At 46.7% G+C, this 19345-nt stretch overlaps 1 protein-coding gene across 1 annotated transcript in view; it reads right to left on the reverse strand.

Moving 5' to 3' along the window:
• SORCS3 (sortilin related VPS10 domain containing receptor 3) overlaps positions 1–19345 on the reverse strand; it is a 461180-nt gene that overhangs the window by 34880 nt on the left and 406955 nt on the right. The window contains exons 16-19 of the mRNA XM_034776996.1: positions 18353–18486; positions 13759–13872; positions 11523–11694; positions 2585–2771 (exon numbers count right to left, since the gene is read on the reverse strand). Coding sequence (XP_034632887.1) covers positions 2585–2771; positions 11523–11694; positions 13759–13872; positions 18353–18486 — 607 coding nt within the window. The remainder of the gene's footprint in view (positions 1–2584; positions 2772–11522; positions 11695–13758; positions 13873–18352; positions 18487–19345) is intronic.

The following is a 19345-nucleotide window of genomic DNA, read 5'->3' on the forward strand; positions in this document are numbered from 1 at the left end:
TTACTGGCTAACAACTGCTTTTGTTAGCTAATGGCCCAAGGTGAAGCCAAGAGCAGTTAATGCTCCAATAACTGGATGTTAAATTCAGTTGTGATTGATTTTGAGGGAAGTACAAGCATGATACAAGATTCCAGGGACATTTTTACTCTTTCACGCACCAAGCTCGGAGTTTAAAACTGATCCTCTCCACTGGCTCTTGCCATCTGGAAATTTTAGACAAGTGTACCCCTCGGGGAACGCAGCAAATGGAGGGAGAGGTGCTGTATTTGCAGGCTGAGGGTGAAGATAGTTGAGCTTCATGAACTTCCGTCAGGAATGTGAATTAAAGGGTATAGCAGTGACTGCAACAGGATCTCTCAGACTGGGTGGTCTAATGGTCCAAGCACAGGAGAGAACGCTCCGATCTCCTGCATTCTTATCCTGGGTTCTACACTCATTCACTGTCTTCTGTGGCATTAAGAAAGTCACTTAACTACTCTGGATCTCAGCTTTCCAATGTATAAAATGGGGTTAACGATAGTTACCTCCTTCACTCGCATTTGTGAGGATAAAATAGCTAACGTTTGTCAAATACATTAAATATGAAAAGCACTATATACGTACTCACGTATTATTAATGCCCCAGAAAATGTTCCAGGCCTAACGGCTTTGTGATATTTAATCAGCATTGCCCACCCCAAACATTCAAAAATCGTGAGTCACAGACCCCTAAATCAGGATCATAAAAAGGAATAATATATTTGGAGTTTGTTTTATTTTTCTTCTGATTTCTGAGCCTTTAGAATCTGCTTGGATCTCATTTTCAAGCTTTTCTTGAAGCCATGAGGCCTAGCCATTTACTTGGTTTCAAAATGAAAGCTGAGAGTTTAACATGGTCACATGATCTTAGGAACTGGGGCTTTCAGAAAAGAGGAAATATCAAGAGCAGAGATTCATCGAAATCAGCATTTCTGTCCCACTGAAAAGTCCAATATTTCTATATTCGTGTTTGTCCCATATTGAGACATACTAAAATAACAAAACTTTTTCTAACATGAAAAGTTCCAAACAATTTTGATTCAGAAACGTTGGAATGTTCTGTTTTGGGTCAGTTCAACTTTAAACTGTATCTGCCTCTGTATCTGTTAAATCAGTTTTTAAACCAGTTCAGTTAAACTGTTGTGAACCCCTGTTAGTTTGGTCTCAGAAGGTATATTTTCACTGAACGGCTAACTCCAGTGATCCGCACCTGGGAGTGAGCAGCCAGGATAGCGTAGCTCAGGTGTGAGCATGCCCACAAGAAAGCCCTACTCATGTTACTGCATCCTCACTGTTTCTACACTCGCCCATGTGTGTCTGGGGGGGACATATCCCATGGTTCTTTGTGCTGAGAGGCTCTAGGATTTCTTCTCAGTCAACAGTGTCAGTTGTGGGAGAACTTGTGTGCCCTTTGGGAGGAATAGTGGGGAAGGGCATTGGAAGACTATCAGCATTCAATTGATTTTGCCTCATTCTTCCCTCAGTGCCAGGCACCCTGGATGGACTACATAGCCCATGATGCACCACATGGCTCAATGAAGTGAGACTGAGGTGCATCATGGGAGATGCAGATCAGCCAAGGAGTCCACAGGAGAGAATGGAGGCACAAAGCACCCAAATTACAACTCCCAAAGGCACCACATCTTACGTTGATGCAGTTAAATGTTGAATTGACTTGAAACCAAATGTTTTGGTGCAGTTTAACAAACTGAAAGGTTTCAACTCATGTTGAAGGATCGCATAACAACGTATTTCATTTTGAGTTGCCTGATGGAAAAATCGAAAAATGTTGTCCACGGAACATTTTGAGTTTGTGGAAACCACATTTTCTGTCGAAAAATCATTCTGATGGAAAATTTCCAACCAGCTCTAATCATGAGATTTGCAATAAAGTCATGAGAGGTGGTAACATTATTTAATTTTTTCTTGCAGTGTATTTTTATGGATCTGTTTCATAACAGCAATAAGCCAAGCCAAGGCAGTGTGTGTTTCTGGGCATTTATATTGCTCCTCCAGAAGCTTGTCCGCATCTCTTTGGTCTAGAAACTGATGGGAAGACTGGTGAGACCAGGAGCTATGTAGCATTTTCTGCTACGTTGGAGGGACTGATGGAATAAACCAATCTTGTGGTGTTTTCTCTTTTTCAGAGCTATCCAGAACCACAAAGTGCGGCAGCACATGAGAATGAAATATAATCACAAACAGTAGCTAAAACTACCTGAAGTTTTTCACACCCTAAGGAAAGGTTTGAGTTGTGTTTTGAGGGATTGATTCATGCGGTCTGAAGTATGTTTATCTATCCCCTGCATACAGAGCTGGCCCTTTAAAATCCCTCATTGCATGTGTGAAAGGAACATCTTCTTTTACAAGAATGCAGTGAAATTCACCCTGCAGGTCAGGATGCTACTCAAAGGGCCGGGAGTGCATGAGGTCTGAGCCATGTATACAGGCCGGGATGAGACATTTCCTAGGGTGACTGGCCTCACTGAAGTAAATGGGAGTTTTTCCATTGGCCTCAATGAGGCCAGAATTTCAGAACTAGAGTTTAGCGCCGACATCTACTTACAGACCACATGCAGGAAGAGGACAGCAGTGTCGGAGCCCAGGCTGTTTTCCGCGTAGGCCGTCACCTGAAAGATCCCAGCGCTCTTATAAACATGCCTGATGCCCTCCTCTATGGGGCTGAAATTAGCATAGGACATGGCAATACCGTCTCCGAAATCCAGCTGGATGTTTGTCCTCTGGAGATCGCCCTGCAACAGAGAGCACTGCGGTTAGGACGTCGGCTGAGAAGGGGGATTGATGTTACACTCCATCCCGCTGCTCAGCTTCACTTTGTTAGTGCGAAGACAACCCCGGCACGTGGCAAAACGATCTCTGCCAAATGCTGCAATGCCCCCAGACACAGCCAGAGCCAGCTCCGGATCTGTTACATATCAGCAATGCCCAGAACAACCTGGGCATTAAGAGGTGTGAGCAGATGTTATCCTCCCACTCCTGATCCAGTGGTTCAAGGGTGCAGAACGCCACTACAGTGCTGCTTACGGGGCACCCGATATGTGTCTATATTGGGGGCAGTTGAGGTGGGAGGAGCTGCGTAGATGGAAGGTTACGTCTCTGCTGAAGGATTAGCTAGGAGCGCCTTCCAGGTGCTGCTGGAGTGCACTGCATACAAGAAGAGGGGGGAGTACAAATGAGTGAACAGCAGACAAGAAATCCCAGAGTCTTAGGCCTTTTCTACTTGCAGCAGCTGCAATGGTTTCATTTAAATCAGTTTTTAAACCAGTTCAGTTAAACTGTTAGTTTGGTCTCAGGGGGTACGTTGTCCCTGAACAGCTAACCCAAGTGATCAGCACCTGGCTCTGAGAAGCCAGGTTATCTTAACCCAGGCATGAGTGCGGTCACAGCAAAGCCCTTCCCATGTTACTGCATCCTCACTGTTTCTACACTCGCCCGGGTGGGTCTGGGGAGGCATATCCCATGGTTCTTTGTGCTGAGATACTCTAGGATTCTTTCCCAGTCAACTGTGTCAATTGTGGGAGAAGTTGTCTGCCCTTTGGGGGGAATTGTGGGGAAGGCATTGGAGGACTGTCAGCACTTGAGTGACACTAGCTGGCATCCTCACTGCAAAGTGGACAGATTCCAGCCTCAGTTAAACCAAGGCCCGAGATCTAACCTATGCCCTTAACTGCGTGAGCTAGCCTGAAATCGGAGCACCTACAAACCCAGGTCAAAGGTTTTGCTGTGTGGATGGTAGGGAGATTTGGGCTAAAACACCAGGTAAGCGCCCGAGTTAACTGCAGTGAAGACAGACCCAAAGTGGTTTATTTTTAAATTTGTTTCCAATCGGTTAAATCAAAATAAGCCTGCTTTAAACCAAAATAAAAGCGTCCACATGGCGCTCTTCACCCATTTAACTAAGTCAGTTTAAAATCACCCCTTACATTAAATCTGTGTAGCTCTCTGTGCAGATAAGCACTCACGGCCCGAATCCTTTCTTTAAGGTGATAAGGATTCCAATCGCATCCAGTTTGGATTGGGAAAGTCGGTAAAAGAGAGGGAATGTTTGAGTACATCCTTGGGATGCTCCAGTCCAGAAATCAAACAGATTCTATCTCTATAGCTATTCAGAGAGAGGAGAGAGATTCCAGTTCAAGACCAACCACTGCTCCTGAGTTTAACTTGCTTTCGTGAGGTGCTGTGAACAGCCTGCTCCCACGCAAGTCAACAGCAAAACTCCCACGTGCTGTAACGTGCAGGGTCAGGATCAAGACTAATGATGTAGATCCACTACCTGCTGGTCTAATTAGTGGAGGGAAACTACCATGCAGTTCAGACCCAGTTAATGCTTCTCCAACCCGCCTCCCTCCCTCGGACTTCACTGGAATAAACTACCATACTCGCAGGGCTGCATTAAACCCCAAAGAGGCCAGGTGATTAAAAGCACCGTTTTGCATTTGCTGCGCAAAACAGGGATAGCTGCCCACGATAATAACCAGATTTAGGGGTAGATTCTCTGCTCTGGTCTGCTCTCTCTGTGCAGGTCATGTGGCACGAAGGGAACATAATTCCCTGCTTGGGATGCCCCCCAGTGTGATAGCATCCCCAACAGGCTTAAAGCTGAGAGGGCTGGCTCCCTCCCTGCAGCCCTCAGGGGGCATTGGGGGCAGAGAGGAGCATTGGCTGGAGGTGGTAGTGGTCCTTTGGAGACCATAACTACCTGAAGCAAACTAGAGCAGCTGTCAGGATGCGCTAACCTGCACTGAGTCTGGAGCAGAGAATCAGGGAGCCAGCCAGTTCCCTAGTCCTCATCCACCAAAAAAGGTTTGATCCCTAACACCCCCTCTCTCCCCCCAATCCACTGCAGAGCTCTGCAGAGGGAGCAGCCCGCCTGCCCTTCTGGCCAGATGAAAAGTCATCCCGAATTTACAAGCCACAGCCAATCAACTGGAAAGTGGCTTAGGAAACACAACAAAAGGTGCACAAAGCCAATGACACAGCAGCATGACCACTCAGGCTCCGGGACAAATCTTTCCCGACCGTTACAACGTCCTTCTATGGAGTGACGGTCAGAGCTGGACTGACAGCTGGGGAGTGGAATCTCCTCTTCCACAGCACAGAGAGTGACTGTGTTAGCGTCTTCCCTGCCAATGTAGCTCTGCCTTGAGCCATAGGGATTGTATCACTTAACCGCCAGGACCATTCCATCCATGGCCTCTCTGCTGGGACTAAGAGCAAGGGTGCTGTGCATGCATGTAGCTTTTGCGAGGACAACACTTGAGTGAAATCCTGGCCCCATTGAAATCAAAGGGGAGTTTTGCCATTGACTTCAATGGGGCTCACATTTCACCTTTGTTCTCTTGGAACATGGAAAAGTCCTATTGAATTTGACAGGGAGGAAGCCAACAGGCTTCTGTAGAAATGTAACTGAGTGCTATAAAACCCAGAGGAGTTAGTAGAGGGTGAATAAGACGCTTTTTAACCATCCTATAGAATTCTTTAGCAAGGGCAGAATGCTAGGGTGACCAGACAGCAAATGTGAAAAATCGGGATGGGGGTGGGGGGTAATAAGAGCCTATATAGGAAACAGACCCAAAAATTGGGACTGTCCCTATAAAATTGGGACATCTGGTCACTCTACAAAATGCTCTGTTGTACTCTCCAGGACAGTTCAAAAATTGGATAGAAAGGTTACTAAAGGAAGGTTTTGAATCAGGGTTGGATTTTTTTCTAAACGATCAGCTCTAGGAATTATTCTGGGGAAGTTCTCTGGCCTGTACTATACAGCGGGTCAGACTAGATCAGGGGTGGGCAAACTTTTTGGCCTGAGGGCCATATTGGGGTTCCAAAACTCTATGGAGAGCTGGGTAGGGAAGGCTGTGCCTCCCCAGACAGCCTGACCCCCGCCCCCTATCCACCCCCTCCCACTTCCCGCCCCCTGACTGCCCCCCTCAGAACCCTCGACCCATCCAACCCCTCTGCTCCTTGTCCCCTGCCCATCCCCTCCCGAGACCCCTTACCCCTAGCTGCCCCCCCAGAACCCGACCCCCTATCCAACCCCTCCGACTCCCTGTCCCCTGACAGCCCTGACCCCTATCCACACCCCTGCTCCCTGATAGGCCCCCCGGGACTCCCATGCCTATCCAATCCCCCCTGCACCCTGTCCCCTGACTGCCTCCCAGGATCCCCTGCCCCTTATCCAACCCTCCCGCTCCCTGCTCCCTTACCATGCCGCTCAGAGCACCAGGACTGGCAGCCACATCGCCCGGTGGAAGCCAGCCACGCCACCATGCAGTCTAAAGCACTGGGGCAGGCCGGCGGCTCTCGCTGCCGTGCTGCCTGGCAGGAGCTCGCAGCCCTGCCACCCAGAGCTCTGGCTGCACGGCGCGCTGAGGCTGCGGGAGAGGAGGGGAAAAGCAGGCGGCTAGCCTCCATGGGCGGGAGCTCAAGGGCCGGACAGGACGGTCTCACGGGTTGGATGTGGCCCACAGGCCATAGTTTGCCCACCTCTGACCTAGATGATTGCAGTGTCCCCTTCTGACCTGGGAATCTATGAATTCACTACGTCCCCTTAAATGCTACGGGACATTTCTGTGAGGGCCTGCGATGAGCTCACAAACTCATTTAATAGGGAGGTCACTGAACATATGGTAAAAAACAGAGCTGGTCTGGATTCAGTCCTAGTGACCTCTGGGTGAAAACTCCATCACCCATCTCTGGAGTCCCATGCTCGTCCATGTCATTTTCTTTTTGTTTTCCTCATTGCTTGGTGGCCGGGTTTTTGGTTTGTTTGTTGGTTTTTTCCCCCCTCTCCTTCCTACAAAGAGAAGGTTTTGATATGGAGATTAGGGAACAGATTTCTAATAGCTAAACAGTAGCAGATGATCCTTCCACCCAATTACTGGCCTCGCTCTTTAATGCAGAGCCAGCGATAGCGCTAATCCGCCTTTCCCCATTTCCTTAGCTGCGGACTGGTATTTGAAATATCGAAAGGCCCCACGTACAATGGGTTTATGAATATAAATTAAAGCGGAAATGAAGTGGAGGCATTACAAATGAATAAAAACATTGCTCTCCAGATATAGTCAAGAGGCACTTTCTATAGCTTTGGTCCTGTACACAACTCAATGGGAATGTGGTAATGGCCCGCCGTAACACGTGCAACTCGGTCAATGGAATGCAAGGGGCAGCTGACGGGCAGCGGGAACCGGTGGAGATGGGTGTTACCTTGGCAGGTCTTCCCCATTGGAGCTCAGCTGGGAAAGTTTTCCAAACCCACGGCTGCCCTGGCAATTTGTCAGAAGCCCACCAGGGTGCAGCGAATGGATGAAATCTTGGCCTCACTGAAATCAATACCAAACTCCCACTGATTTCAACTGGGCCAGGATTTCCACCCAGACCTTTCTAGATTTACATATTTTTACCATCTAGGAATAAATATGCAGTGTCCTGAGGTTTGCTCAGGCTTGTTCTTGTCTTTTCAGTTCGCTAGCAATAAAAACCTGCAGGTGAGTGGCTTTGTCCTCATCTTGCAGTACCAGAGCGAAGGCTGCAATGTTAGGGAGCTGATTTCAGTGGCGCAGCTCCCCCCTGGTGCAGAGTGGCAGGGGGAACCAGGGGCTCACTTACTCCATTCCCACCTACTTCAGCAAAACAATAAAGAGACTCAGACCTATGCTTATTTGTGTGTGCCCGGACCCTAGGTCCAGGGAGCTCATGTGAGAGTGTATTCTTATTCCTTCTTACTCCACTGCTTAACTGCACAATCCAGAACTACATTAATTAAAATAGAACAAAGCTATATATACCTTCAATATATAAAACCCACCACCATGTGCTTATTGTAGGATTACCAGCATGGAGATCTTTTAACACCCCGCTACGCAATAGGGTGAAATCCAAGATCCACCATAAATCTAGGGGAAATTATCTTTCAGAAGAACATGTGGCACAACCTTCAGCTCCTAATGGATGAGTTTAGGTCCAGCCATTCATACTAGCATGTTCAGGACACCCAGAAATAGACAAAATAAAAGTCACTGGTAACTGAGCACAGAGCCATTGGATCAGATCGTCGTCCTGTGTTGTCCACCAATTTGAACGGAGCTACACACTAATCCCATCTCAAGATCTGGCACACTGTTATAACACTATGAAGCCAAGCACATAACTAACACACGCACAACCACACACACACTCACTCACTCACACACACAGGTGCATTAGTATTTTTTAAAGCCCTGTCAAACGTACTTCTGGCACGAAAACTAGAGGGAAGCAGGGATTTTACTACATTTCCTCAAGTACTGTAATAATCAGAGCTGAGGAAAATGAAAATTTCTTCGTTTTCTCTGAAATTTTTTTCCTACGGTTTTCAGGTTTGTGTCAAAAAAGCACGAAAACTGATTCTTTTTTGTTTAAAACGTTTTGATTTTACCTAAAAAAATCTCCCACGGAAAATTCTCCATAACAGAATTTTTGTCATGAAAATGTACATTTAATTGAAAATCCATTTTTATTAATAAAATGTTTCAATGGACACATTTTGACAACCTCTAGTAACAATAGATAGCTCCAGTGCCCTGTGCCTAAAATGTTATCATCTGATCCCTTTTCAATATCTTAACCCAACCTATCTGTTTATTCACCAGATCCTTCAATCCCTGAAACCTTGTGCCAACACAACTCTTCAACTACCTTGCCTGCAACCTTATTCCTGTCTGTTTATCATTCTTTGTCTGCAGCTGTTCCGCTCGAGTTCCCTAATAAATTACTACTAGAGTCCTAATTTTTAGATTGTCTGTTCTTTTCTGAACTCCCACTCAATAATGTCTCTACAAATCTTTATACCTTGTCAAATCTAAACAGATAAAAGAATCAGCCAGGTAGACAAGAAATTCCCATTGTGCAGAAGCAGGAGGAATATGAATCTATGCAAAGAGACCCTGTCATCTCAGACTGGTTACAATGAACCATTTCATTGCATTATATTTTTTTTAATGAAAAATATGTGGATGCTTAAAAAAAAACATCAGGTTAGAAAAGTATTAGAAGACAGCATGATACCATAGCTAGGGCACTGAACTGGGAGACAGGGAAGATGGCTTCTGGTCCCAGATCTCATAGTGACACCATAGAATTATAGAATATCAGGGTTGGAAGGGACCTCAAGAGTTCATCTAGTCCAACCCCCTGCTCAAAGCAGGACCAAACCTCAACTAAATCAGGACCAATCCCCAACTAAACCAGTGACTTTGGGCAAATCATTTCACTTCCCTAATACTGTTTCCCTTCCTATCCCTCCTCTGCCTTTTCTGTGAAGACTGTGAACACTTTGGGGCTGGGGTGGTCTCTTTTTATGTGTTTGTCCAGCTCCTGGCTCAATGGGTCCTGATCTTGGTTGGGGCCTTTAGAAGATACTGTAGTGCACATAATTCATAATCATGGTATTTAGGTTAAAAGAAATCAATGACAAAAGTTTCACTTTTAAAAATATTAAAGCATCCCTCTGTCCTTTGGAAACCTAAACACACCTCCACTGAAACAGACCAGAAACAGACAGTGAAGCTGACCAACCTGGTTTTTTTTGTCTGAGCTGAGTGAACTGCACAAAGATAAACAAACAGAACACAGAACGCCAAGTAAACCTGATTTCGCAAATTCTCTCTCTCTTTTTACCGAGGATGATTAACACTTATATTCTGATCCCATCTACGCAATCTGCCCTGTCATTGTGACATGGGGAAGGCATTTGATAATTGCTCATGTTTCTTTCTTGTGTGCGCATTCAATGTCTGCCGGGAGATTTTTAACCAGGAAATTATGTTTTATTAAAGGTATCCACAAAATGGCAGTGTCCAAAATGGATACAAGCTGGAATTTTTAAAGAAGCCTGATGGATTTAGGCCCCCAAATACCATTTCCGTGGGATTTGGGTGCCTAATGTCCTTACACATGCCTTTAAAAATCATCCTGCGAGCGTGCCATGAATCGGTGACCTGTCAAGGCTTTGTGTCAATCCACTGCCTGGTGGTGAAGTTTTCTGGACAAACGCACCCCAACGAAGGCCTCCTTGCTGAATACAGAGAGGTATTGGGGGCAAGCCACAGCAATCGATTATCCCTGGGAGGTTGACAAAGGGGATCAGAGCAAAGGTCTGTGATTTCCAAGAGATCCTGACAAATCATGTGCCAGCGGCTCATGGCAACATGGTGGTTCCAGATGCCACTCTGAGTGCCCTGGGGACTGGATCGCTCGAGCATAATCTTCAGCCACATCAAGCTCCCCCTGGGTGCATCTGAACGAGGGAGGTGAAAGTGGTGCTAAGTCGCACATCAAGCTCTCCTGATCCCAAAGGCCAGCCCCTTAGGGGCTGTTCTACTGATGGGGACTGGCTACGGGGCAGTGATCTCTGGCCCTGCCCCCTCTTACTTGGCCACAGATCATGAGCAGTGGCAGTGAAACCCACCCAGACACAGATTTCTCCATTGCGTCCTCAACTCTGATCTCCAGGGAGCCCCTCTATGGGAGAGAGAATAGCTGAACCTCTTGTGCTCCATTCAGCCATTGCCCTCTAAGCTGAGACCATCAGATAGGGAACTAGGTAGTTGAAACCACAAAGGGGATTTTTGCAACATGGTCAATTATATCTCTAGGATCCTCAATGGAGGCCATCAGGCAAAAGGTCCTTTTAATGCAACTGCTGTCAAGGCCCCAGGAAACGCCCTTATCCAGCGGATGTGGGGTTGGCCACAGAATCCACCACCCGCTGCAGAACCGTGTAGCGCGACCTAAGCTAGCATTGTCCATTGCCCAGCACCTAGAACCATGGTCCACGACTAAGGCTCTTGGGCACTACCGCAATACAATACATGGCCATCATCACTCCTTGTAGTATCAGGGGGGAACAGCTGCTAGCCAGAGGTATACTTCCTTATTCAGGGCTTGTCTCAAGAGTGCAGGGGTCTAGGAGGGGAGTACCAGCATCACTCTCACCTGGGACTTCCTTATGACCGTGACAGACAGAAGTATTGTCTGGTGCCATCTGTACTAACCTCAAACTGGGCTAGTGTTTCAGAAGAAGGAAGAGAAGTGGAATGGTCTCAGCTGTATTTCTATGCCCACCTGAAACAGATGATGGCTGGATTTTCAAAGAGGCGTACAGAAGTAAGGAGCCCAATTCCCATTGAAAACCAATGAGATTCGGGCATCTCACCGCTCTTTGTATGTCTGAAAATCTTCCTCTATGATTATGCCCTATCCTGGCGTGTCTTTCTACAGGCTTGGGCTAGACCGCCCCGAGGCTGCTCCAGCCAGTAGACACCTTTTCATGATAACTAGCAGAGCTTTGCAGCCCCCCCTGCATTGGGACGGTCGTCATTCCACCCACCTTCTGTGAAAGGCTTCAGGTTTGGCCACCTGAATGCCATTCTCCTAATGAAGCCAGTAAATGAAAGGAAGGAGGCAGCCCACACTTCAGTGGTCCAACAAGCCCAGAGACCTACCTCTTCCATAAGGATGATGAAGGTGGTGTTGTGCCCTTGCTGGGCAAGCAGCTTGCCGTCGGTGGTGAGGACGTGCAGCCCACGCGGGGCTTTGCCGGGGCACTGCTCCGCTTTGGCCACGTATTTTTCCCGCAGCCCATCCGTGCAATTGTTAGACACAATCCTCCGATACCTGGGAAACATGGACAATTCAGGTGGGGCTCGGGAGAGTTGGTTTTATTTTTGTAACGTATGCATTTCAAAGAGCTGCCCCAGGCTGACAGCCCACATGCTCCCCTCAAATCAAAGAAACTCAAAGGCTTTATTAATCCGCAGAAGCCAATCAAATCACAATCCAGCCTTCTCCGGGGACCCTGGCTTCCCCGGTGAGAACAGTTTCATATTGTTGAGCCGATTCGCTACATACCACTCTGAAAGCTGGAGAAGGCCCATTCAGCTCCCTGTTCCGTCTCCCTGTCTCCTGCATTATGGCATTTCATTATGCTTTCGTTACACTGTGTCTGCTCCTATTCTGCTCCAAGGCACCCTGAATGATTTGGCAGGAGCTTTGTCCAGCTCAGTTTTAAATGATTCAAGGAGCAGGTTTCTCTTGGCTCCATTCAGAAGCAAAGCAAAGAGATTAGCTGCCTGTGAGGACACTTGGCAAGTTGTTGCCTTGTTCGAGGAGATTAACCCTCCTAGTCATTGCCTCGCAGAACTGGGGAAGGTGAACAGGATTTCAGCGGCTCTTCCCCACTCCAGTGCAGCCCTGCTGTCAGGGGCTCCCCCGGCTGCAGCCAGACCACTTTAATGACAATCTTTCACCGTGGAGTGGTTTCCTAAGGCCCGTGAACACGGCCTTACAGTAGCCCAACTTTCATTGGCAACCCTTCAGTAAACAGCCAGCATTTGTGAGCAAATTGGTGAGCAGGGCATGGCACTCATGAGCAACCCTACAGCAGACCTCCAAGTAGACATCTTCTGAGGCACACAAAGAATGTTAAAATGACAAACCAGTGTTTGCAGCCCACTATTCCGGAGTGACCCTACCAAAACAAACCAGTGCCTGCAGCCCACTATTCCGGAGTGACCCTACCAAAACAAACCAGTGCCTGCAGCCCACTATTCGGGAGTGACCCTACCAAAACAAACCAGCGTCTGCAGCCCACTATTCGGGAGTGACCCTACCAAAACAAACCAGCGTCTTCAGCCCACTATTCGGGAGTGACCCTACCAAAACAAACCAGCGTCTTCAGCCCACTATTCCAGAACAACCCTACCAAAACAAACCAACATCTGCAGCCCAACGTTCTGGAACAACCCTACCAAAACAAACCAGCATCTGCAGCCCAGCGTTCCAGAACAACCCTACCAAAACAAACCAGCCTCTGCAGCCCAGTGTTCTGGAGCGACCCTACCAAAACAAACCAGTGTCTGCAGTACAGTGTTCTGTAACAACTCTACCAAAACAAACCAGCATCTGCAGCCCAACGTTCCAGAACAACCCTACCAAAACAAACCAGCATCTGCAGCCCAACGTTCCGGAACAACCCTACCAAAACAAACCAGCATCACCAGCCCATCATTCCAGAGTAACCCTATCAAAACAAACCCGGGTTTGGAGCCCAACATTCCGGAGCCACCCTATCAAAAGAAACCAGTGGGCAGAGCCTGGTACTCATGAACAACCCTGCGTCAGCCCTCAAAGCACATGCAGCTTAAGAATATGAGGAATGTCACAGTAACAAACCAGTATGTGCAGACCCAGTGCTATGGGAACCCTACAATAACAAACTACTAAATACACAGGGTGAAGGCGGGAAAAACTGGGTAAGGACGCACAGCATAAATCCAAGCTTCCTAAAGAGTTGTTATAAATAAGAAAAGCAAGAGAGAAACAAATTATATGAAAAATCACGGAAAATACCCTGAGCGTGTCCGTTTACATGTTCAGCAGCTGCTGAGATGGATATTTTGATTCGTACTTTAATTTTGCAGCAGTGGTGGCATGAAGTGTGGGCTCCCAGGATCATATATCACTTGAGAGCAATGCAATATCTACATGTCACTTACGTTAATGGACTTCTCTCAGTGTCTGAGGAATGAGGCACAATTCCATATAGACGAGGCTGCAAAAAAGCAACTCGCAAATAAGGCTGGAAACCCGCCAGGCAGAGTAGAGATAACGTTAATGGGGCCAGACTTACCGTAAACACCACAAGGTCACCAAAAGCGAGAGCCAGCTGGACTTACTTACCCGGTGCTGTTCAGGTAGCTCTGGCCGAGACTGCAGTCTTTTGGCAAGGAGGACGGGTTGAACCAGAAAGCTGGCATGCACTGGTTGTTACTGTGCCTTTCATAGCCATAGTCACTATGGAAACAGAAAGGTAATGAGGAGCATCAGATCATAATAATTAAGCACTGGAACCGTTTATCTAAAGAGGCTGTGGAATCCCCAATATTGGTGGTTAAGAACAGGTCAGACAAGCACTTGTCCAGGATGGTCCAGGTCTAGTTAATTGTGCCCTAGTGCATTGGGATGGACTAGATGACCTCTTGAGGTCCCTTCCAGCCCTACAAGTTCTAAGATTCTATGTGCCATGGGTACCCACAATCTTTGGGAATCACCTATTTACTAGAGCTGGCTGGGAAATTTGAGCTAACTTCTTTTTCCTGAAAAATCAAGCTTTATTTTTAATGACGATAGTGGAAGAGAAAATGCAGGGGTTTTGACAAGCCATGGGGGAAACAGAAGGGCTGTTCTTTCTACTCATCCTGCCTTCTAGTCCATCAATAAGTATCCAAACCTGGACTTGGATTTCACTGTGTCCATTCTTGATCAAAACTCCCAGGGTATCAGAAGGAGTCTTGACTCACGGCGAAGTAAAACCAGAGTAAATGATTCAGCAAAGCTCTTAAATAGATGCTTAACTTTAAATGCATGCTTAAGTCCATCCAAATTCAGCAACACACACGCTTAAGCCCCACTGACTTTGTTGGGCATTAAGAATATTGGAATGGATTTAAACACATGATTAAGTGCTTTGCTGAACGGGACCCCAGTGAGTGCCCAAATTAGGGAGACTAACACTACGCTAAGCAGCATTGAACACTGAAACTGGAAGGATGGGCGACCCATTTGATGGGCTATGCTACAGAATGGGGAAGAATGCAGCCCCAGAAAGTTTTGCCGACCAGCAAGCATTGCAGAACTTTGGAAGATTTTTTGTTCCATGTGGTGACAAGAGAGGAAGAAAATCTGATTCACTTCTAGCTTAACTAAACCTGTGTCCACTTAATTTTTTGCATTTCCTTTGGTTCCATGAACCAAACCACGTTCCGGGATCTCGCCACATTCGCGACAGGGAAGCATCGCACAAAACACAAAGTGCCAGGAGCCAATCTTGAATGATTAGCAGATGAACAGCATGCCTGAACAGTGACAAGGCTAACAAGCAAACAAGGACATGACTGATGCCTGTCCAAAAGAACACTTACAACGAACAGTGGAACTGCCCTAGTAGTCTAATGGTTACACAATAGAAGGCATGTCTTCCCTGCAGCTGGAAACGTACCACCAGAGCTCAGACTCTGGGGGGTCGGGCGAGCTTCAACTCTGGTGACTGGCTTGAGAGCAGCCACATCCACACTGCTATTTTTACCATGCTACCTTGAGCCCTGCTACAGTGAATCTGTCTACCTGGGCTGGGAGGCTCACTCCCAGCTGCAGTGCAGACATACCTTTACTGTCATTCAGGGGGAGAGGAATCCAGCACACCGATCCTTCCCTGAACCTTTAGGGGATGGAAACACACCCAGCTCACACCCAGTTGTCCTCCCCGTGATGAAGTCACAAGGCTGATCAGAAGTGCAAAGACGTCAACAGGAGTTTTTTCATTAGTTTTGGTGGGCTTTGGATCAAATCCTCTGAGCCTCCCTCTTTGGCTAGCTGGAGCTAACGTGGGGATTTATAGATAAAGAGGAAGAATAAAAAAAATGATCACGAAGTTCATCTCACAACAAGCCAACAAACTCCAACGCTATGGGAACCACAGACGTTACGAAAGCTCCACGTGCCCTACGATGCTCTTGGTTTTATCCACGAGCATGCCGGAGTCTGAACGGAAAGCTTCAGAGAAGGGTTTCAGCAAGATGACTTCACTGTGCAGCCTCACTGTTGCCAGTATTCTTTGGAGGACAGAGATTTCCGAGCTGCATAAAAAGGTTGAGAAATTCCCTAATGCTCTTTGTCGCAACGTTCCATTTAATCATTCTCAGAGGGTCAGCCTGGCACAGCAAAGAATGCCTGGCAGTGACTGCGTAATTAAAAATGTTCAGGAGGAGCCGTTCTTTGCCCAAAAGAAGAAAAGAGCTGCATAAATATTTAATAAAATTAAAGACAACATTGCTGTATGCCCCAAAGGCTGTGGGCTCGTTCATTAACTTCTGGTAATTGTATATTAAAATCTCACATGCTGCCCACCGTCCCTCTTGCAAGCCCCAGGGTTTCCATAAGTTAGGGAAATAATCAAGTCCAGCTGCTTCTCTGCCTTTCCTTTCTTGACAGAGTAAATAAAGTACCAGGGGGGAAAAAATACCAGCACGTATTTTAATAACACTTCTCAGTTCCATTGCTTCTACACAAGGCAAGAGTTTGATTTTTAAAATGATTATGTCCGAGTGTGTCTGCAAGTGTCCGTAGCCACAGCTACATCCTCATTGTATCTATCCACATGCTTCACACAGGGTTAGCGAACCCATGTGCTTTCATCTATAACTGTGGTCTTGCCATGAATAGTGACTATGTCATAAGGACAAGGTGGAGTTCCATGCGTCTTGCCCCTCAATGACTCCCAAGCAGATCTCTTCAGCTTACATGTAAAAGATGGATTGGCCAAGATTTCCAAAACGGACTGGTGACTTTGGGTGCCCAACTTGAGATGTCTGGAAGGGTCATGTTTTTCAGAAAGTGAAAACCATGAAAACCAGGCCCCTTTAAAATATCTCCGGTTGGGCATCCAAAATGGAGGTGCCCCAATCACTAGTCACTGTTGAAACTCTTTGCTTCGTTTCCCCCCTCCCCTGTAACTGTCAGCCCTGCAAACTCAACCTAGGATTGGAATTTCAGCTGGTTCTTTCTGGCCCGTGCATCGCTATTAATGAAGATTCAGCACTCAGAACCCAGTTAAGGATTCTGTTGAGGGTGAATCCCGCTGTCTCCGCTATAGATCTTATTTTAGTGTGTAAGGTAGGTGGAAATGATACTGAATAGATACAGGAAGCGGGTCTATTGAGTAAGAAGGTGCCATTTTTACAGTCACTCTCCAAGGTACAACTGCATTTTAAGGCCAATTAAACTAGAGTAGCTTTGCACTTCAGCCTTAAAAATACACCAGGCTGACCTCTGGAATGAGAAAGCAGGAACGCTCCAAAGCAGTAACCAACCAGACAAACACAAAAGCATCTGTGGAGATCAGTGATAGGCTGGGTACAGTGGCAGAAGCAAATGATGTGGTGTGGGTAAATGGTGCAGGGAGGTTCGGTGCTTATTGTAAAATGTTAGCTTTTCTCGTTAAGGGTGAGACCAGCATCCAAATGTGCCACATCTCCTGGGATAATCCAGAAGGGTCTGAGATTTCATTGCTGCGTTAGGAATAAATGAACAATGGGTTCAGCAAAAATGAAAAAAAATTCTACCTGATGTCCCTGAACCTTTGCTCAGACCAACCACCATTGATATTCAGAAAAAGGCAGCTATCTTTCTTCACGTTTTTTCTCATTTTGGTTGCCCCTGGTGCATGTCCAGGTCCCAGCCAAGGTTGTATCAAGAAGTCTTGAAAAAACCCTGTGGATCAGATCCTCAGCTAGTGTATATTGGCATAGCTCCACAGATGTCATGCAGGAGGCCGCAATGGAATCCAGCCTAAGAAGTCATCAATGAATTGAGGTGGATTTTCACCAGCTAAGGATTTGGTCCTGCCTACTTAAATGGAAGCAGGAAATGAAAACATCTTCCCAAGACAACCTCTTCTTGTTGCATTCCCAGCCCAGTTTAGCTGTCCAAGAGGTGCAGGTAGTTCAGGTATTCATCTGAACTGCTGGGTGTCTGTACATGCCCCCCCAAACCTTGTGTGTACCCCCACCCTTTTGAGAATCAGCTGTGGTTAGTCACCCCTTAGCATCCTCCTGCAGAAATCCCAGACACAGACACTTTCCCCAAATGTAAGAGCAACATCAGGGTTTTTTAAAAAACCTCAGAGCAGTTTGGAATTTACGATGCCATTACCTCAAAACATCAGTATTTATGCAAAGCAGCCTGTGACTTCTGACAGGCCCACACTGCATGGGGGTGGGGTGGGGGTGAAAGAAGCCGATTTGGCTTTTGCTGGTGACATTTCTTAATAAAGTCTTGCTGAAAAGCAATAACAGTTTCCCAGGCTAAAATGAAAATCATTGCCCTGTTTTGCACGATGCAGCCTCAAGAGGCTACAGAAGTCAAGTGAGGCTGAAATTCCTTCCCTATAGGGCTGTAGTCCACGAAAGCTTATGCTCTAATAAATTTGTTAGTCTCTAAGGTGCCACAAGTACTCCTGTTCTTCTTTTTGCGGATACAGACTAACACGACTGCTACTCTGAAACCTTCCCTATAGGGGCACCCTTTGGAGGGGAAACTCTCCCTTCAAGGTACAACTCTTGCAGTCCTTTGTTAGAATTAGCTGCAAAAAAAAAAATGTCCCTTAGCCCTGTACAGCCCACCCTTGGAATTCCATATACATCGAGCCAGCTGGTTCGGACCAGGCACAGAACCATCAGCAGCAGGAACACTCGTTCTAATGGGCCAGAATACTTACCACTCGAAGTCCCATTCGGCACAGACACAAGGTTCTGATACAACGGTTCTGGAGTAGTCTCGACCCAGGGCACACTGGGCTCCAGGCTTGCGTTTCTTATAGATCTTCCTCTCTCCCATGACGCAAGGCTCACCCTTCGGCAGCGGAACCATCGCGGATTAGAAAGAGGAGAAGAACATGGAGGATTTCTAGTCTTTGCCCAACCACTATTACTATACAGCAGGATATCAAAGCATCTTGGGGGATGATTTCCAAAGGCACAAAGGGCAGTTAAGCGCTCTACGAAAGTCAGGAGGGGCTAGTGCTTAATTCTCATTTACACCTTTAAAAACCTCCTCTGTACAAACTTCAAATCAAGTCTCCCAGGTTCCTAACTCTCATTTACAGCTTCATAAACCTCCCCTACACTAACTTCATCAAACTCTCCCACCGACCGCCCCCTTGTGCCTTGCCCGTTATTGAAACGGAACGATTATTTCTGTTCTGCAGATGGCAGAAGTCATGCATCATCGAGTGCATCGTCTAAGGTCAAGCACAGAGTCAGCGACAAAGCTCAAAGTAGAACCCAGGAGTCCTGACTCCTCCTCTTCCCACTACCCCTTACTGCCTTGTAGCACTCGGTCATTTTCTTCAAGCGCTGTGTAGGGGATTAATACTGAGGTTTTCTAAAGCACGACGGGAGGAAGTTTGACGGGAAGTTCGACCAGATACAGATTGTTTAGGTGAATTACCATCAATCGTCTTTTCTCTTAGGTTGAAATAATTTGTATGAGCCAAAAAAAAAAAAAAACCCCAAACCCCAAAACAAACCAACCAAAACCAAAATACACAATTACATTCCTTATCTTTCTCATGATTACTGATTGCCAAGATGATCCCATGGTATGAAGAACAAGGGAGTTATATGCATTACTTTTTATACAGATCATGTTTTACCTGTTTGATATTATCCTGCCTGACTGCACAGAGTTAAATTAAAGGAAGCTATTCCTG

Source organism: Trachemys scripta, chromosome 7 (assembly GCF_013100865.1).
Source record: "Trachemys scripta elegans isolate TJP31775 chromosome 7, CAS_Tse_1.0, whole genome shotgun sequence".
Lineage (NCBI taxonomy): Eukaryota > Metazoa > Chordata > Testudines > Emydidae > Trachemys > Trachemys scripta.